This window comes from Pseudomassariella vexata (assembly GCF_002105095.1).
Source record: "Pseudomassariella vexata strain CBS 129021 chromosome Unknown BCR38scaffold_18, whole genome shotgun sequence".
Classification (NCBI taxonomy): domain Eukaryota; kingdom Fungi; phylum Ascomycota; class Sordariomycetes; order Amphisphaeriales; family Pseudomassariaceae; genus Pseudomassariella; species Pseudomassariella vexata.
The window spans coordinates 112428-128788 of NW_024467973.1; the positions used below are offsets into that span (position 1 = coordinate 112428).

General features: G+C 50.9%; 4 protein-coding genes and 1 non-coding gene across 5 annotated transcripts; 2 read left to right on the forward strand and 3 right to left on the reverse strand.

The window, feature by feature from the left end:
* Positions 1-122: 122 nt before the first annotated feature.
* BCR38DRAFT_501285 (uncharacterized protein) lies at positions 123-1217 on the reverse strand (the record flags this gene model as incomplete). The annotated part of the gene is made up of 1 exon (XM_040864836.1): positions 123-1217. The coding sequence occupies one exon, from the start codon at positions 1215-1217 to the stop codon at positions 138-140; it is 1080 nt and encodes a 359-aa protein (XP_040710879.1). The 3' UTR covers positions 123-137.
* Positions 1218-2612: 1395 nt separating this feature from the next.
* On the forward strand, positions 2613-4046 carry BCR38DRAFT_448582 (uncharacterized protein). Its single transcript, XM_040861231.1, has one exon. The coding sequence runs from the start codon at positions 3005-3007 to the stop codon at positions 3587-3589; it is 585 nt and encodes a 194-aa protein (XP_040710880.1). The 5' UTR covers positions 2613-3004; the 3' UTR covers positions 3590-4046.
* Positions 3822-5375, reverse strand: BCR38DRAFT_354027 (FAD dependent oxidoreductase; the record flags this gene model as incomplete). Its single annotated transcript, XM_040856841.1, has 3 exons — positions 3822-3991; positions 4061-5029; positions 5096-5375. The coding sequence occupies 3 exons, from the start codon at positions 5373-5375 to the stop codon at positions 3822-3824; spliced, it is 1419 nt and encodes a 472-aa protein (XP_040710881.1).
* Positions 5376-6482: 1107 nt separating this feature from the next.
* BCR38DRAFT_400841 (major facilitator superfamily transporter) lies at positions 6483-8688 on the forward strand. The gene is made up of 9 exons (XM_040857748.1): positions 6483-6653; positions 6719-6809; positions 6869-7426; positions 7476-7666; positions 7723-7785; positions 7844-7991; positions 8047-8162; positions 8216-8306; positions 8367-8688. The coding sequence occupies exons 1-9, from the start codon at positions 6539-6541 to the stop codon at positions 8509-8511; spliced, it is 1518 nt and encodes a 505-aa protein (XP_040710882.1). The 5' UTR covers positions 6483-6538; the 3' UTR covers positions 8512-8688.
* Positions 8689-13423: 4735 nt separating this feature from the next.
* BCR38DRAFT_t338 lies at positions 13424-13526 on the reverse strand. Its single transcript has one exon. It is a non-coding gene; the product is annotated as a tRNA-Thr (tRNA).
* Between the last annotated feature and the right edge of the window lie 2835 nt (positions 13527-16361).

Below are 16361 nucleotides of genomic sequence, written 5' to 3' on the forward strand. Positions count from 1 at the left end.
TCGGTACCTCTAGTTTCTCGTAAACGAAATGAGGAAGTAGCTCGAGCTATAACCTCGTATCTCGAGCCTGTGTAATTCATTGAGATCAGAGTCTTGTCTGTATGAACTATTGTATATATTGACCACATACAAGGCTTTTAACCATGGTGAGCAGTGCCTCCTTCCAACCCATCAATATGTTCCACTGTGACCTCTTCATCATCGTCGACAGGCACTGAATAGAAATGCAGTACCCCAGGGTATAATCTCTCAATGTCTTCAGCTTGGTACACGCCGTTCACGTTCTCAACATTTGTCCATGACCCATCCAGAAGAGATAGATACTGCTCCATAGCCCTACAAGCCTCCCTTACCAAAGCCGCTGGGACATACTCCAGTCCATTCCGACGGAAGATCTCCGGTTGCTTGGCCTCCCTATCAATCTCGTCAAGCAGACGGGCGAGTGTTCGCTGCAATACCATCTGAATAAAGATGGCCCCCGCTCCAATGTTGATCGCTTGAATAAGCGCCGGAGGATGGTGACCCCACGGTTTCCGCCACCCGTACCTGCACATAGCATCGAAAAGACGACAATCCCTGCTCTCCATACACCTTGACTTTGCGTTGGTCCTCTCGCAGGTACGCCGCAGGTAATCGCAAAGCTCGTTCAGGACGGACTGTCGCCGGAGGATCTTTTGTTCCTGATGTGCCTTGAAACATGCAGGGCTCCCACAGTGGTGTTCGAACTCGTATCTGGGAAAGATATGCTCAGGCACAAGATGCACCAGCTTCACTTTGTGCTTGCAGGTGTAGTAGAGCGGCTTACGGCAATAGGGGCAGGTAGGACGCTCTTGGCATTGGATCCAAGCGACGATGCAGTCGGGATGGAATGCGTGCTGGCAAGGGAAAGTGACGAAGGACCTGGGTGTACGGCGCGTGAGTTGGGCGTCAGTTTCGGCCATATTTTGGTTCTGGGCGGTCTCCTTGCAAATAGGACAGAGATATGGTTCATCCATTTTATTGGGTGTAGAAGACGCCGTGGTTACCAGTGCAACAGTACGTCTTCGAGGCATGGACGCAATCGGCACATTCCTTGAAGAGCTTCCTGCCGTGGGTTCGTGAGATGTACCGCGGATCTCGCACAGGGTTCGAGACGTTTTTATGGCACACGTCGGACAGGAGCCTTCATCATGAGATCCCGTCTCATCGCACCGCAGAGGCCAGATATTGCTAGACATGATTTCTGTGGAGAAGATTGTGCGACGTTAGATAGGAGAGTAATGCATGACTGCAACTGCATATAAAACAAAACAGTAAAGGCAGAGGCAAAATCATGAGTAGAAATAAAATCATATCCATGCGTCTACTTCACGTGAGGTTTAAAATTATCCATATCCTCTTTGACCAGGATCGGAGAAAGATAGCTGGTCCACCCAGCAACCAGAAATATTGAAAACATATCGATGAAGGATATCGCAGTTTCAGACGAATCTGGCCTGAGCGAATATCATCAAATTGGGGAACATCCTAATTAATTACATCAACTTCAACTTCCTAGATGAAAATGATGCGGTCTCAAACGTGAATTGATGTATCTATCCATCGTTTATAAACGATACACAATGATCCCACTAAGTCAGTCCGTTTCAGAATTGCGAGAAGATGAGTGATTCCGCTGTTCAACCCTGCATCCAGTTCCACTGCTAAACAACCATGATCACGACGAACCTTACAATCATGGCCACCCATGGTTGCCCTACAGCCAAACCTATCGTGACCCCACCCCACCCAGCTATCCAGCCTTGACATAATATAACGTTGGGGCCATTACATCGCAGAGTTTTAGCAACACGTATATAGCCAAGACCTAATGGTGTGCGTAGTTGTATACTCGTAGTGGCGATAAGATCACGTCCATGAGGAAAATCTATAAATAGTACAGCATGTTGCGGTCAGCAAGCGTCCGTGCAGCTGATGTGCCAAGAGTTGTTAGTATAAAATCTCGACCTGCTAAATTCCATTTTCGGATTGGGACCTGAGAAGCCTGAACTAGGCCAAGGCCAAGTCAACCCTGAGCTCACTTAGCAGATGCCCGAGAAGGGACGTAGCAGTCCTCGACCAAGTTATAGTTTCCATAGAAATAGGTAAAGAGTCGACACGTTACTATTTTCCACTTTTAGATACCTGAGTGTTGTTTGTAGCTGCTCGGGTATCCCTACTGGCGTGGTATTCGCACACTACTCCGGCATCGCAATAATAGTGAGTGAGCAGGGTGATTAGGATGAGCAGGGTGAGCAACCCTGAGATACGCCTCAGCAAAAGCGGCGAGTGATCATGTGATGCAAAGTGTCAAAACTTTTATGTTATAACACGTTGTACTGCCTCCGGCGCAGCCATCTAGTAGTTGGTAAGTCTTCCACAGCCACACCGCACTGCTTCTAAAGTTAACCCAACATATCGGTTAAAAGCATGTTTTCGAGTTCTCTTACACTGGGCGCAAACACCCCAGATTGGTCAGAACAGGAAACAGATCAATGCACCCAACATAGCCTTTACCAGCCTTGATTTATACGAGCTAAAGCTGACTACACGTGTACCGTGGCCCCAATGCCCCCGACTCCCAAGCTTCAAAGATCCCACCAAACCAACCAATGAGGTTCGTTACATGGCATGACAGTAGCACATAGAGGGTTGGGCAAATACTTTAGCGCGGGATAGCTGCATTACTAGCCTCGAGTATTGCGCGACAAGCCGCAGCCAACACCCCGCACCCCTTCGACGCCATAGCCGATTTAGTTGGTTTTTTCATGTTGCGGCTGGATGGCTTCAGGTCGAAACTTTCTGTATAAAACTAAAGATCGCCACTTCGAATTCAGTGTCCAGTTAATTCATCTCATCAACAATCTCATCCACAACACTCAACTTCGCAATTAACGACAGATCCACAACGGCAGATCCGCTGTATCCCCAGCTATCTTGAATGAATCGTCACATTCCCGTACGATAGTTGATATCAATCACCAAAATGGCTAAAACCTTCACATCCGCGGCGTTCCTCATCGCCGCCGTCGCAGCCATTCCCAACCCCAACCCGTCAACCGCCGCCTGCACACCGGGCAAAATCGCCCAACCCACAATGTGGAACCTCTACCCGTCTCAACCCGACCTCTCCCAATCCCCCTTCACCTACCTCGAAGTACAAATCTTCGAATCCTACCCGCAACTCCAACAAGTCGCCGTCTTCTCCGGGATCCCGCCGACCGCCAAGTCCTGCACGCTAGGCTGGTCGCAATCCGACTCCACCAGTCGGACCTTCGTCGTGGAAGGAAGCGGGCTCATCGCTGCGAGTCCCTTGACGGGGTTCCCGGCTGAGGGGGAGCCGGTGTCGACTAATTCGATCAAGCCATTCGAGACTGCCGTGGATGATGCGTTGACACCGGATTTCACGTCTTGGGATCAGGTTGCGGCCGCGTGGAACCATACGGCGGGAGCGGTGGATTGTGCGGAGGAGATTCATTTGAAGTTGGAAATTGATGCACGTAATGGGGATGGGCATGTTTACTTTGAGCAGGATGCTGCGAATGGGCTTTATGTGTCGTATACTTGCTGAAAAGGGCCGGGGGACTAATAATGACGGACTATGAAGGCTCTCGTGTGTGTTTGGCTTCGAGGGCAGCGTGGGAAAATTTGGGAGTTTGGCGCCGGTTCGTGGTTCATCGGTTCAACGCCTCGACGGTTTAATGGGTTGACATCGGGCGAACGGGTTTGCATTCTGGGGGCATTGGGGAGGCGGCGCATTACGGCCAGCATCTTGCATTGTGAAATAAATGCGGTACTTTGATCTATGGTTTCAACTGAGGTGGTTCAAACACCGAACCCACAGTGCCACGTTCGAGCTTCACTAAACGTTCGCTGGTCATCTCGAAGCATTCTGGGAGACCGGTGTCTTCCCAAGCTCCTCCTAGAATGAGTTTGGCCACGCCAGGGGCACAAGTGAAGATCCTCGCCATGCCTATGCACGATGCACATTAGCCTTCAACCCACCTCAGACCATTGTGGAATAATTGCATAATTGACTTACCATGCCCATTGAATCCCGCGCAAATCCACTGCCCAGGCAACCCATCAACTGGCCCCACGAACGGCACGGAATCGGGAGTCATAGCCACGATCCCCGTCCACGTACCCTGCAACCCTTCCCCATGCCTCAGCTTCTCCTCTCTCAAATCCGGGAAACATGCCTGAAAATTTCCCCACGCATCCTTCTGTATCTCCTCGTTAAACGTCGAGTCATCAGACGTAAACCTTGCTTCATAAGCCGCCTCGCTCACATTTGGACTCGCAATAGGGGCCCCCAGGATGATAATCCCGTCTGCTTTCCTTTGGGCGACGGAGTAGAAGTGACGCAGTTCGTGACGGAGAGACATGGTACTCGGCATGATTTTTGTACCGCTGAGGGAAGGCGGCGGGATGATGGCATGCGCTTGGGCACGGTTCGGCGTCACGAAGGAGGAGAGCTGAGGCAGCAGATGAGGAGCAAAGGCGTTGGTGCAGTGCACTACAGTCGCGGCCGTCACGGTGCCTCGGGGCGTGACCACGTCCCAGAGCGTCTTGTCTGCTGTGGAGGACGCAGACTTGACCACCGAAGTCGCCGGACAGTGCGTGAAGAAGCCGGTCCCCTTCTCGATAGACTGCGTCAGCAGCCATTGCGCCAGCTTGGCCGGGTGACTCGAGCCAGCAGGCCACTCATAGGCCGTGACAGCTTGCCGGACGCCTGTCCTCTTCTTTGCGTCCTCGCCCTCGTAGAACTTGACGTGGGAGATGTCCCCCCCGGCGTCGGCGTAGAGCTTCAGGCTTCGCGCGTTGAAGTCAGCGAACTCTTTGGTCATGCACACGTCGAAGGTAGTCGCCGGGTTGAAGTCGCACGGCACGCCGTGTTTCTTGACAAACTCGTCGACTTTTTCGAAGACGAGGCGCTCGTTGGCGATGATTTTGAGGGCCTGGTCCCGCCCGTGCACTTTTTCGTAGACTTGGAAGCCTCTGAATGCGTCTGTTGAGGACTTTAGTATGGTTGCACAACCATAGTTACAGAGGAAAATAGGCATCTAGTTGTCACCTGGTCGCACATGGCCGGCGTTCCTCGAGCTGGCACCACTGGCTGCATCTCTTGCCTCCAGTATCACGATATCCTCTGCCGGTACGCCATTTTCGATCAACTGGAACGTCGTGAGACCACCGGCGATGCCTGAGCCAATCACGACATATTTGGAGGATTTGGGGACTGTCTCATTCTCGTTGTGACTGAGATAGGGAAATGACCGGGTCGTTTGTTGCCACCAAGACACACAACCACCAGGCACGGGTAGGCTCGACTTGGACTTGGCTTCATTCCCCATTTTTGACATTATCAGAGGCTGGGACGTTACAATTATTTGACTCGTTCAGTCAAGTGTGTCTACTTCACGATGACCAAAGTTAAATAATCATAGAACATTGGCTGAAAGTGACTGTCTTGCTGCGACTTCGCAAAGCATCTGTGGAGATAATGCACGACGTCAGACGACATTGGGGTTGAAGTGGGCCACTATCTCCGTTGCACCGGGACGCCGACCCGACCCGACTGTTCGTCTCGCTGCCGTTCTAGACGGTAATAAACCCGTGGCTCTGCTCCCGGGAACCAAATGATCGACATGGTGAATCGACAAATATAGTTGTTGGTGCTATTTCAATGTAATTTCTCTTATCAATCAACTAGTCGCGCAATCTTGGCGGTGGGCGTTGAAGAGTCGAGTGCTTGGCGTCGCCACTTCCCAATCTGAGAGATGCCGGGCCGGGTATCCCTTGATACGGAGCGGAAGATTCATGGAATACATGATACGTGTTGCAGCCCTTGATAACGAACTGAGAGATATGATAAGTCTAGGCCATATCGGCTTCAATCGGCCTCTCTATCTGATTCCAGCCATCGCCCGTATCACCCTGTACACCTTTCCAGGCATGCAGATTGTGAGCGGATGGAATTCCCCATTTTAAACGACTGGTCAGCGCATACAGCTTGCGTGAGAGGTCAAGTACCGGTGTACTCGGACAAGGGAATCATTACCCGTCACAGCCCGTCACAGCACTGAAAACGAGTGGAAGACCAAGTATTATGGGGGTTATAATACGCTAAGAATCTGCATGCCTTGAGAGGTGTAATGGATCGTTATCCATACTCTCTGCTTGGCAAACGTCCAACCACCGGCGACAAGCCCGGTTCTTGCCATTTTGCAACACCTAAGGATGGGTCCGTGCCGTGTCATTGGACGAGTCAACGTAGGCGACTGCCGAAGTCTTTGACGTGCTTTTGCGCCTTCGGGAAACGAGGCAGGGATAACGCCAGCGTAGTATTCCGTAGTCCACCAGTTATCTGGGTGCGGGGCGAAAATATGAGAGCATACAGATTACACAAAGTATATAAGCCGGGGGATCGCGCAAATTTGGAGACGAGGCTGCTTGCTTCTGTCTCCTTTGCGACTCGTCGTGAAAACCAAGCGCTTGACGTTGCACAAATAGCAAGATGGTAGGACTGAGCAGCATCGCTTTCGCCAAGCGCCATGAGCGTTCCCCCGAAGAGCGCAGTCTGGTGCGAAGGCTCGATATTTTCCTGATGACATTTGGCTGCATATCCCAAGGTGCGTGAGCCGGGAGTATGCCGCATGCCGTCAGTGTCATGTGCTAATCCGATCTGTGGTAAAAGTCATCAAGTACCTGGATCAGCAAAATATCAATAATGCATATGTCTCCGGGATGAAAGAAGACCTCAACCTGTATGGCAATGAACTCAATTAGTGAGTGAATGAAAGTGCAGATGAAAAACGGGTGACAGTCATTAACAACAACAACAAAGCTTCACCACCTGGTTCAATGTCTCATATTGCATCATGCTGATCCCGTCACAAGTCATCTTGACCTATGTGCGCCCCAGCTACTGGCTTTCTGGGTTGGAAATCTGCTGGGGTCTTATGACAGGATTGATAGCCCTGACCACCAATGCGAAGCAAGTCTACATCCTCCGTGTCTTCCTTGGACTCTGCGAGAGTAGCGCCTGGCCGGGTATGATGACCTTATTGATGCATTGGTACACACCCTCGGAGCTGGCCAAGCGCATGGGCTTCTACCACTCCTGCCAAGGCATCGGCTCCATGATGTCGGGCGCGCTGCAGGTCGCCATCATCAACACGCTGCATGGGGCCAACGGGATCGCTGGCTGGCGGTGGCTGTTCATTATCAATGCCGTTATGACGGTGGTCGTTGGCGCCCTGGGCTTCTTCCTGCTGCCCGACACGCCGAATAACGTCAATCCCCGGGCGTTCTGGTTCAAGGAGGGACATGCGCAGCTTGCTATGGAGCGGTTGGAGCGGAATGGGCGCGCCGAGCCGAAGAAGATCACCTGGGAGAGTGCCAAGTGAGTATTTCGGTTCCACATGGAGCAGACTGTGGCTGACATCGTACAGGCGCACGTTCAACAACTGGGTCGTCTACTTCCTCCCCGTGCTGTACATTGCAACCGTGCTCGCATCCTATGGGTATGCTTACTTCGGCCTGTTTCTGAAGAGCTTGACGAACGCGGATGGAACTCCAAGGTGGACAACTTCCGAAGTAAACGCTCTGCCGATTGCGGGCAACGCTATTCAAGTGGTGTTCGGTATAAATCACTTCGTCTCAAATGATACCTCGGGAGCAGAACTAACAGCATCACAGTCTGGATATGGGCCATTCTATCAGATGTTTTGCAGACTCGTTGGACCCTCATCGTGGCTCAATGTAAGAGCCCCTCCCTCAGTCTCTTGCGAAGAGTTTACAGGTCACTGACAACCAAAAGCCGTGATCGGACTTATCCCCGCCATCGCCATGAGTATTTGGACATCGCACCCCGAAACGACGTCTCTGGCCACTGCTTACGCAAGTTACTACGTCTCGTTCCTCTGCTTGGGCACTGCTCCTTTGATATTCGCCTGGCTCTCTGATCTGTAAGTAATCATACAGCTCGATTCGTTCGTGATATGGCTGACACACAAACTCCAGCTTGCCTCAAGATCCAGATGGAAGAACACTCATTGTTGGAGTCTCCATTGCTACTTACTACGCTGTTGCAGCATGGTCTCAAGTGCTAGTCTGGCCAGCCACGGAAGCCCCCTACTGTGAGTTAATGGGCTCGTATAAACATAGGCCAAAGACTAATCAGATTGTGAAGATAAATATGGCTGGCAGTCTTGCATCGCCCTTTGGGTATTAGTCATCATCATGACTTCCATCCTGCGGTACATCGACTGGAAGTATCTACTGTACGTATTTCAAGAAGCAAGAAGGGAATAGATTTGTAGTGCTAATTATTTCAAAACAAGACCAAAGCGTGAGGCTTTCCACACAAGACTTATCGAAGCCTCAAAGACATCCGAGACCGAGCCTACAGCTGCGGATGGAACCACCATCGGGGAAAGCTCGAACTCCAAAATGCCTAAGTTGACGGCCGGTGCTCCAGAAGTATGATTCATAATCCATTACAGCAAAGTTCACGATTGGTCATTTGCATGTTGTCGACATACATGCATGTAGATCTAGATATAGATGATGCAAAGAATAGGACGGATCCGGGACTCTATCAACCATATTACCTTAGCCCGCTACCGAGTCTGGATCCTGTTGCCTTCATATGAACAAATATACTGCAATCAGTATCCCAGGAAGCATATTGTGTTTACCTAACGGAGATAATTCTAGTGAATGTAAGCTTTTAGACGTACCCCCCTTGCCTTTCGACGGCCAGGCTTACGAAGATACCAAACGACTGTATCAGAGGAAGGTCGGTAGCGTACTGTACGCAGCGATAACCTCACGACCGGACGTCGCAGAGGCCGTCTGCAGACTGGCTCAATACAGCCAGAATCCTGGCCAACAGCACCAAGCCGCCATCGACCAAGTCATACGGTACCTATCCGGCACGAAAGATCTAGTACTCGAATACGGAGGGTCCTGTGCTACTATTCCAAAGGGCCCGGAGGAACAGGATGGCCAGCAGCCCCGTAATCTCGTAGTGTCAAGTGATGCGTCCTTTGGGGACCACACTGACCGAAAGTCCACTATGGGATACGTTATCAAGCTCTTCGGCGGACCGATAGCTTGGCGATCCAGTAAGCAAGATACGGTAGTCACCTCGAGTACGGAGGCCGAGCTCAAGGGGGTGGCAGCCACCGTCAAGGAAGCTATAGCCCTTGAAAGGCAACTACATCAATTGAGCGTCGATCTGGATGAACAGTTAACTATCGAGGTTGACAACAAACAGACGATTCGGCTTATTGTAGAAGAAAACGCCAAATTACAGACGAAGCTAAGGCATATCGATATTCACAACCACTGGCTACGCCAGGAATACCAGAGAGGCACTATGGACTTGACTTACCAGAAGTCAGCCAACGTCGCCGCTGATGGACTTACCAAGGCCTTAAGGCCCCAGCAGCACCAACGATTCCTGGCGTAGCCAGTGGTTGTGAATATCGATGTGCCTTAGCTTCGTCTGTAATTTGGCGTTTTCTTCTACAATAAGCCGAATCGTCTGTTTGTTGTCAATCTCGATAGTTAACTGTTCGTCCAGATCGACGCTCAATTGGTGTAGTTGCCTTTCAAGGGCTATAGCTTCCTTAACGGTGGCTGCCACCCCCTTGAGCTCGGCCTCCGTACTCGAGGTGGCTACCGTATCTAGCCTACTTGTGTCCGTGGAGCCATCTTATCAAGCCGATTGGACCCCTTGGCGTACTGCTTTGTAAGGGAGTAGCAGAGACATCCGAATGCCCTCAGGTGGCTGATTTCTGGCCTGTAGTCTTTTTCTTGACGGCCTTTCCTCTGTGCCAGCCAGCGATTCGTCGCTTCCAGAGGGGTCCTCCATCCTAGGGCTTTTGATGGGGAGCGATTGAACAAGTACGCGGCTGTCTCTACGGCCTCTGGGTGTAGACTGGCTGGTAGGCCGGCGCCTATGATCATAGCTCTAGCCCTTGCGTTCAGGACGCCTCCAGATCTTTCTGCAGCCCCATTGGGTTCCTTGGTGTACGGCGGCGTGTGTTCCCAGATAATGCCCTTGCGTAATGCAAGCTCTTTCAGGCTATTCCCAAAAGCGGCCTCGTTGTCTGATGTGATAACCTTGACCCTGACCTCTAGTTGTGTCTCAATGAATCCTACCAGGCTGATCAGAGCGTTCATAGCCTCTTTTTTACGACGGAAGGTGTATGCGAATTTCACTCCGAAGAGCGTACATGTCCCGATCAGGGCTCTAGTACGCTGGTCATAGGCAGGGAGGTACTCGAAGAGGTCCACTGCTATGTGCTCGAATGGGCCATGTCTCTTGGATCGTGGCCTTCGAGAGACGACCTTCCTTCCCTTGGCTAGGGCACAATCCTTACACTGGATTGACTGTGGTGCGGTAATCTTGGCCCCAGTAGTCGCTGATACCGCTTTCTCGAGGGCTCTAGCGTTTAGGTGGCCAAGGCGACGATGCCAGGTGGTGGCATCGCCTGCGAGTTCCTTGTGGACTTTCCGGGAGTCGTTACCGTGTAGATTATCGTCTTTGCGGTCTCTTTGGCGAACTTCTTCGCCGATCGTGGTCGAGTGTCCTCGTATAGGAAGAGGGTGGAGTATTCCGGGGGTATAGAATCCACCTACAGCCGGGCCCCCCAGGCTCGATCGCTGTGGTTCTGGATCTTCGTCTTCGGATGTGAAGATTTCCTCGTCGTATTCGTCCGAATTAGCGGATTCTTGTACCACGTTGTCTGAGTCGTCAGATTAGTCTGAGATGCTCGTGATGGCGTGGGTTACTTCCACGAGGTTGGCTACGGCCTGTGGGGTTACTGCTGAACCGTCCACTTGTTGGCGCGTACTCTTGGCTTTATTGGCCGTAGAATTGGCCGTAGATCTGGCCGTAGATCTGACCGTAGACCTGGCCACACTGGCCGAATCCTGTATAGGTCGGAAATCGAGTACTGGCTGTCCCTCGTACTCTGAGAGGTAGGCTAACGTTTCTTTCTGGGGCCCATAGTACAGTCTGGAGCCCTCCATGTCGTAGTACACACCTGCCTTCTTGAATAGACTGGCTGAGGCCAGATTGGAGCGCATAGATGATACATACGCGGCGTTGTAGAATATGAAGTCTCTGTGGCCATCTGGGCCATGGATTCGAATTCTGGCATCTCCCCAGAGCGCGATATCCAACTTCGTCCCCCCGGCTAGTAGTACGTCAGACTCTGTAGCCGGCCGCCGATTTGTGAGATTTGCGTCATTATTGACTACATAGACGTTAGCTCCAGTGTCGTAAATGACCGAATTCTTCAACGGATAGTTCGTATCCGCCGAGATACAGCCGGCAGTCAACGTATTGTTGAGAGCGGCTGGGTTGTAGACCGTCGAGGCGCCAGCTAACGCTAGCCTCTGGTGGTTAGGTCTATCTTGACCGAAGGTCCCGTCGCGAATAGCATCCACTTTGGCCTTGAGATTCTGTGGCAACTTGGCGTAGTTGGCATCCACAATCTTCTGGACGCTTTTCCTAGCGGTCCAGTTAGCCGGTTTTATTGGGATAAGATAGTAGCAAGTCTGCCACGAGTGTTTCTTTCCGCAGAGGCATTTGGGTTTCGAATCCACACTTCCTCTCTGTTGGAGTTCCTCTGGCGCCGCTTCGTCCCTAAAGGTAGCATCAAAAGTGGCCCTGGATACGCTGCTGGTATCATCTCTGTTGAGGTCCAAGTGTCGTTGGAGGGATTCGTAAATCGTGTCTACCGTAGGTACGTCCTCTTCTCTGGTAATCAGCTGATACTCCCACATAGAGCTGAACTCTGGTGTGGCTGGTTTTATTCCTCTGACGAAGCTGTATTGAAGATGCTGGCCTTGGACTATCTCGCAGCCCACCTCGGAGGCGTTGATGTAGGCTGTCCACCAGGCATCAGCCCATTTGGCAGCATTCTGCTTCTGGGCTGGCCTACAGGCCCTCAAGTACGTGGCTTCCATGTCCATCTTGTGGGCTTGAGATCATGGCTTGAAGTAGCCTTGGATGGCCTTCATCTTGTCGGTCAGCGTCTTCCTGGTGCGGAAGATAGAGTACCGCTCAGGGCTGATGGTTTTGAACAACCAGGCGGTGAATTTATCGGCTTTCTCTTCAAGGGTTTTGAATTCAGCTATTTCCTCGTTATATCTGGATAGGCACTGCTTCCACAGAGTGCGCTCGAGGTCTGTGAGGTCAGAGAGAGCTTATTCGGATGTGGATAGATTGGCTTCTCTGGCATGTCCGTAGGGTTGGATGGGTTGATTATTTCCCATAGCTGGCGGCCAGCCTTGACTTCGGCTATTGGAATCCATAGATGCCAGTCCTTCTTGGACTTCAGAAACACCGCTTCGCGCGTGTCGGTGGTTTCGTGGGTTTGAAAGGCCATAATTGTCGATGGCTTCAAAAGGCTGACTGCTGTAGTACTGGCAGCGGCGTCAGAATTGCCGAATCCGTAGATGATGGTCAAGATAGAGCCGGTGCGGTTATTCCGGGCTCATAACTATTGGATTGTGGGCAAATGGTCTTGTATTGAAAGTGTCATGATCTCTGGAGAGTCCTGAGAGAAGTGAAGGGCGGCCATAGGGGCCTTATATAGGTAGAAATGACTGATGCCTGCCCCACAGCCAGGACTTGTGTGGTTCAATGGGTAGAGGTCATATTGACCTATACTTCGTACGGTTTGCGGCTTTACGTTTCTCCTTTGACTTAGCAGTCTTGACGGAGTAGCCTTGAAGGTCCGACAGATGGCTCCACTGTAACTCAGCTGAGTTGCTCCTGCACGGCGTTATGTTAATAATATTAAATACGCCGTAGGTGTTAACCCTCGGTACCTCTACAAGTACTCCCTTAAGGGGCTATAGATGATATAGCGGGCCCTTAAGCCGCGTCGGGCGGTTATACAGGTAAACTTGTAGCCAAACGACTACTAAACCTCCTGTCCCTCCCTAAGTCTGTGCTACAACCCCTGCCTGAACTACCGATAAGTGTGGTAATGTGGCACTTAAATTCGTCCTCAGGGGTGGGATGCTGCTGATGTGCAGAAGATGCTCGACTATTTTTTGTCGCGACAAGTCGTAGTATCTGCTAATTGGGGTTCTCGTCGAGCGTATACATCTCAACCATACGCTCAAGTGGATAGACCGTAACGTGGTCTAGACGCTCGCAAGAATCGCGGCGAGAGGGGGTCCGATAAGGGGTCGGATTAACGATTCGAATTCTGGACCGGCTGTCGAGTTATATTCCGCCGACGTAGTGCTTGACGGTCGACTGGCTAGGATGCTCGTAATCCTAAACTGCACCAATCTCCCTATTATCGCTAGGTAGGCGAAGTCAACAAGGTGGGCAGCGCGCCGTAAGGGTTGACTAAACCCCCTTGTGTGTCAGCTGCGGGATTCGAACCCGCGACTCGTCACCGACCCAAGTGGGCGAGGCTCAAATCGGGACTTATCTACCAGCGAAGTGACCAACTACACCAGCCGACGGCGTTATGTTAGAACGTTGGTTAGGATATATTGTCTGGAGAAGAGAAGGATAATCGAGACCGGGTTTGCGTGGCACGTCACCAAGCGTAGGCCCGACGTCATCTGCGAAAGTGCGTGCGTACCTTGAAGCCAGGAAGACAAAGTAAGCAGGTTCTATACATTTTCCTGGACAAAAGGACAAGGACGAGTGAATAAAAACGAAGATAAACGGTGAAATCATGTCCAGAAAAGTTCCCAGATCAAGATGAAAACTTCCAAGAATGGATAAAGTTCCTCGGTGCGTTTTCCCTCGATCCTGCAACATTCCCGTATATCATTGTCCTCGATAGCAACAATTATCCGCCATCATATGATTTTATCGTTCAGATGGAACGCTCGCGTAATTTGTGTAAGTCTATTTGATGGAGCTGATTGTGCCGCATCAAAATGGACTGAAAGTACACTCTGTAGCATCTTTAGACACAGTGAAGAACAATAAAGTATCCCTACAATATTTGCAGTTCTGACGTGTCATGTACGATTCAACAACGTCGAAACTGTCACTAATAGTCAGTGCCTGATACAATATCTGAGCTGATCTTAACAATGGCGGAGCTGGCCCCCAAAGCGCCCTCAACATTAGTGCTCAAGCAACGCCATTCGGTACCGCTTTATAGCATACCACCATACGGTAGCATAGTCTATTGCGCTCCACAAGGCGTTCTTTCGAAGTATGACGTGTACTCTGCCGGCCGCTTTGGTTTGCCATATCTGTCCTTGTAAAAAGTCTGCAAAACCGAACGTCAAAAACACCATGACACTTCATCCTTAAGTTATAGAACATAGCAAACTTCATTTTGGGGTTCTACTCCTACCTTCCACCCCTTGAATAACCTCTTATGACAGAGTGGCCATAATTTAGACGTCATGGCAACGCAAACATAGTTTACTTGGCGGCTGGCTAGTCACCAACACAAGCCTCTGTCGGCATCGTGAGGATCGGCAGGATGGGCACAACTTGGTCTCATTACGTGCCTTCGTGCTCACTAGTTGCGCAATACCTGCCGAGATTTCACTTCTTTTGCATTCCACCAACCGTTTTGTCATCACATATCGACATGCTGCAGATCTGCAACAACTCCGCAGGCTCCCGCCCAGGTTTCTGCTCACTCTGACCTGCATTACAGCGCAGCTCAATGTTGTGTCACTTGTGAAGCAAGACTATTACCCTGGGGAGCTTGACGAATATCGTACGTCCCACGGCGAAATACTTCGCTACACCTCACGCGATTTACAAGTGCCCAGTCCCTCGAGTGGCCAGATGGAAGCCATAAAGCCCTTAAGAATGTCGATGGATGACCCGGCGGCTAGGGCACGCGAGCAGACTTCCCATGTGTCCCAGCCTACCAACCTCGACAGACATTAAACGCGCACGGGATCAAGCATGAAGTGCGAGTAATACGAAACTACACTCTCCTCTTTCTATACTACGTATATCATCGATTGTTCAGAGCCACCGCATGGACGATCTCCCAATGCGAATCCTCAAGAGCACCGACTCAGTTTTGTCTGACGCACAGTCTGCACGGGATTGAGCCGTGACTGTCTCAACGGACTTCGAAAGGTCGATGACGGGATGTACAAACAAATTTTAGTGAGGCGAAGAAAAATGTGAAAACCGAACCTGGGCTATTGGCGTGTGCGCGCTCGCAAAGTAGAACGGCATTGAGCATGATGTCAATCCTTGGGACTTTGAAGAAAGAGTGACCAGCAAATCGTCAAGGGTTTTGGTCATTGTCGAGTATGCATTCGGAGACCCATTCGTAGATCGCCATCTCTCCCTCGATCAATGACAGGAAACCCAGCAGGCCTAGTTGATCATGTGCCAGGGGCATTTCGCCTTAGGTCACCATGGCATTTTCCAATCAAAAGACTTTCCGTTGACTTGTCGAACCACCGTCTCGGCGCATTGCGTGTCTCTTGCCACTTAGGGCTAATGGTGATAACATTCCATATGGTACTGTTGATATCACCATATAACACGCGATGTGTTCTACCGATCCAGCGTTTCACTGCAGGCTACACCGCTGATATTCCCGAACAAATGGGGTTTGAACTTTGCCAGGGAGCCACGAAGTCATCAAATGCAGCTGCATTATCCCACCAAGAGAGTTTGACGAAGTGGAGCAGACTTTATCCCATTGTGGAGAATTGTTGTGCATGACAACTCCTGTCCATGTCCAAGGTTTATGAGTGGCGAATGCATCTCGACTCCGGCATGTCAAAAGGCAAGATTGGTTCCTCCGATCGGAAGCCGTTCTGCACCAGGATACTCCGGCTGCGTACATTAAAGACGACCTTATCATGCGGTTCCCCGTTCATGAATCGGACGAACATGCAACTAGCCACGCGCGACAGGGATCACATATCCGATGATTCAGCCAGGGAATCTCACTCAGATGCGGTGGTTTCCCACACTACCGAAAGCCAGATCTCGCGAGCCCAACTCTAATAGGCTCAACCGCAATATGCATACGCAAGCCTTTGTGTTCTGTCTCATAAGAGGGCTGGATCTATGATCTCGAGGTGGGGCTTCGGTGGTTGACCGCATGAGAAACAAGTGCTGTAACACCGAGATCCTGTATGAACTTGATAACGTGAAATTTTTTTTAGCGCCCACATGGAACCAAATGCCCCGAAAGTTGGTCAAATTCCTGAGAGCGTTGCAATTGCCCTAATCGTGGGCACGTGCTAGAAGATGTGCAGATCTAGCCACTCTTGGAAGTAAACATTTTCAACGGACCTCGGACTCTATACTGTCTAATATGGGAGACTTGCACATAGCAAATCTATTT

Excerpts from the sequence above, each read along its gene's own strand:
- BCR38DRAFT_448582 (XM_040861231.1), top strand. The coding sequence starts at position 3,005 with ATGGCTAAAACCTTCACATCCGCGGCGTTCCTCATCGCCGCCGTCGCA.
- BCR38DRAFT_400841 (XM_040857748.1), top strand. The coding sequence starts at position 6,539 with ATGGTAGGACTGAGCAGCATCGCTTTCGCCAAGCGCCATGAGCGTTCC. Across the intron at positions 6,810-6,868 it reads TATGGCAATGAACTCAATTA|CTTCACCACCTGGTTCAATG; the intron begins GTGAGTGAATGA and ends ACAACAACAAAG. Across the intron at positions 8,163-8,215 it reads AGCCACGGAAGCCCCCTACT|ATAAATATGGCTGGCAGTCT; the intron begins GTGAGTTAATGG and ends CAGATTGTGAAG.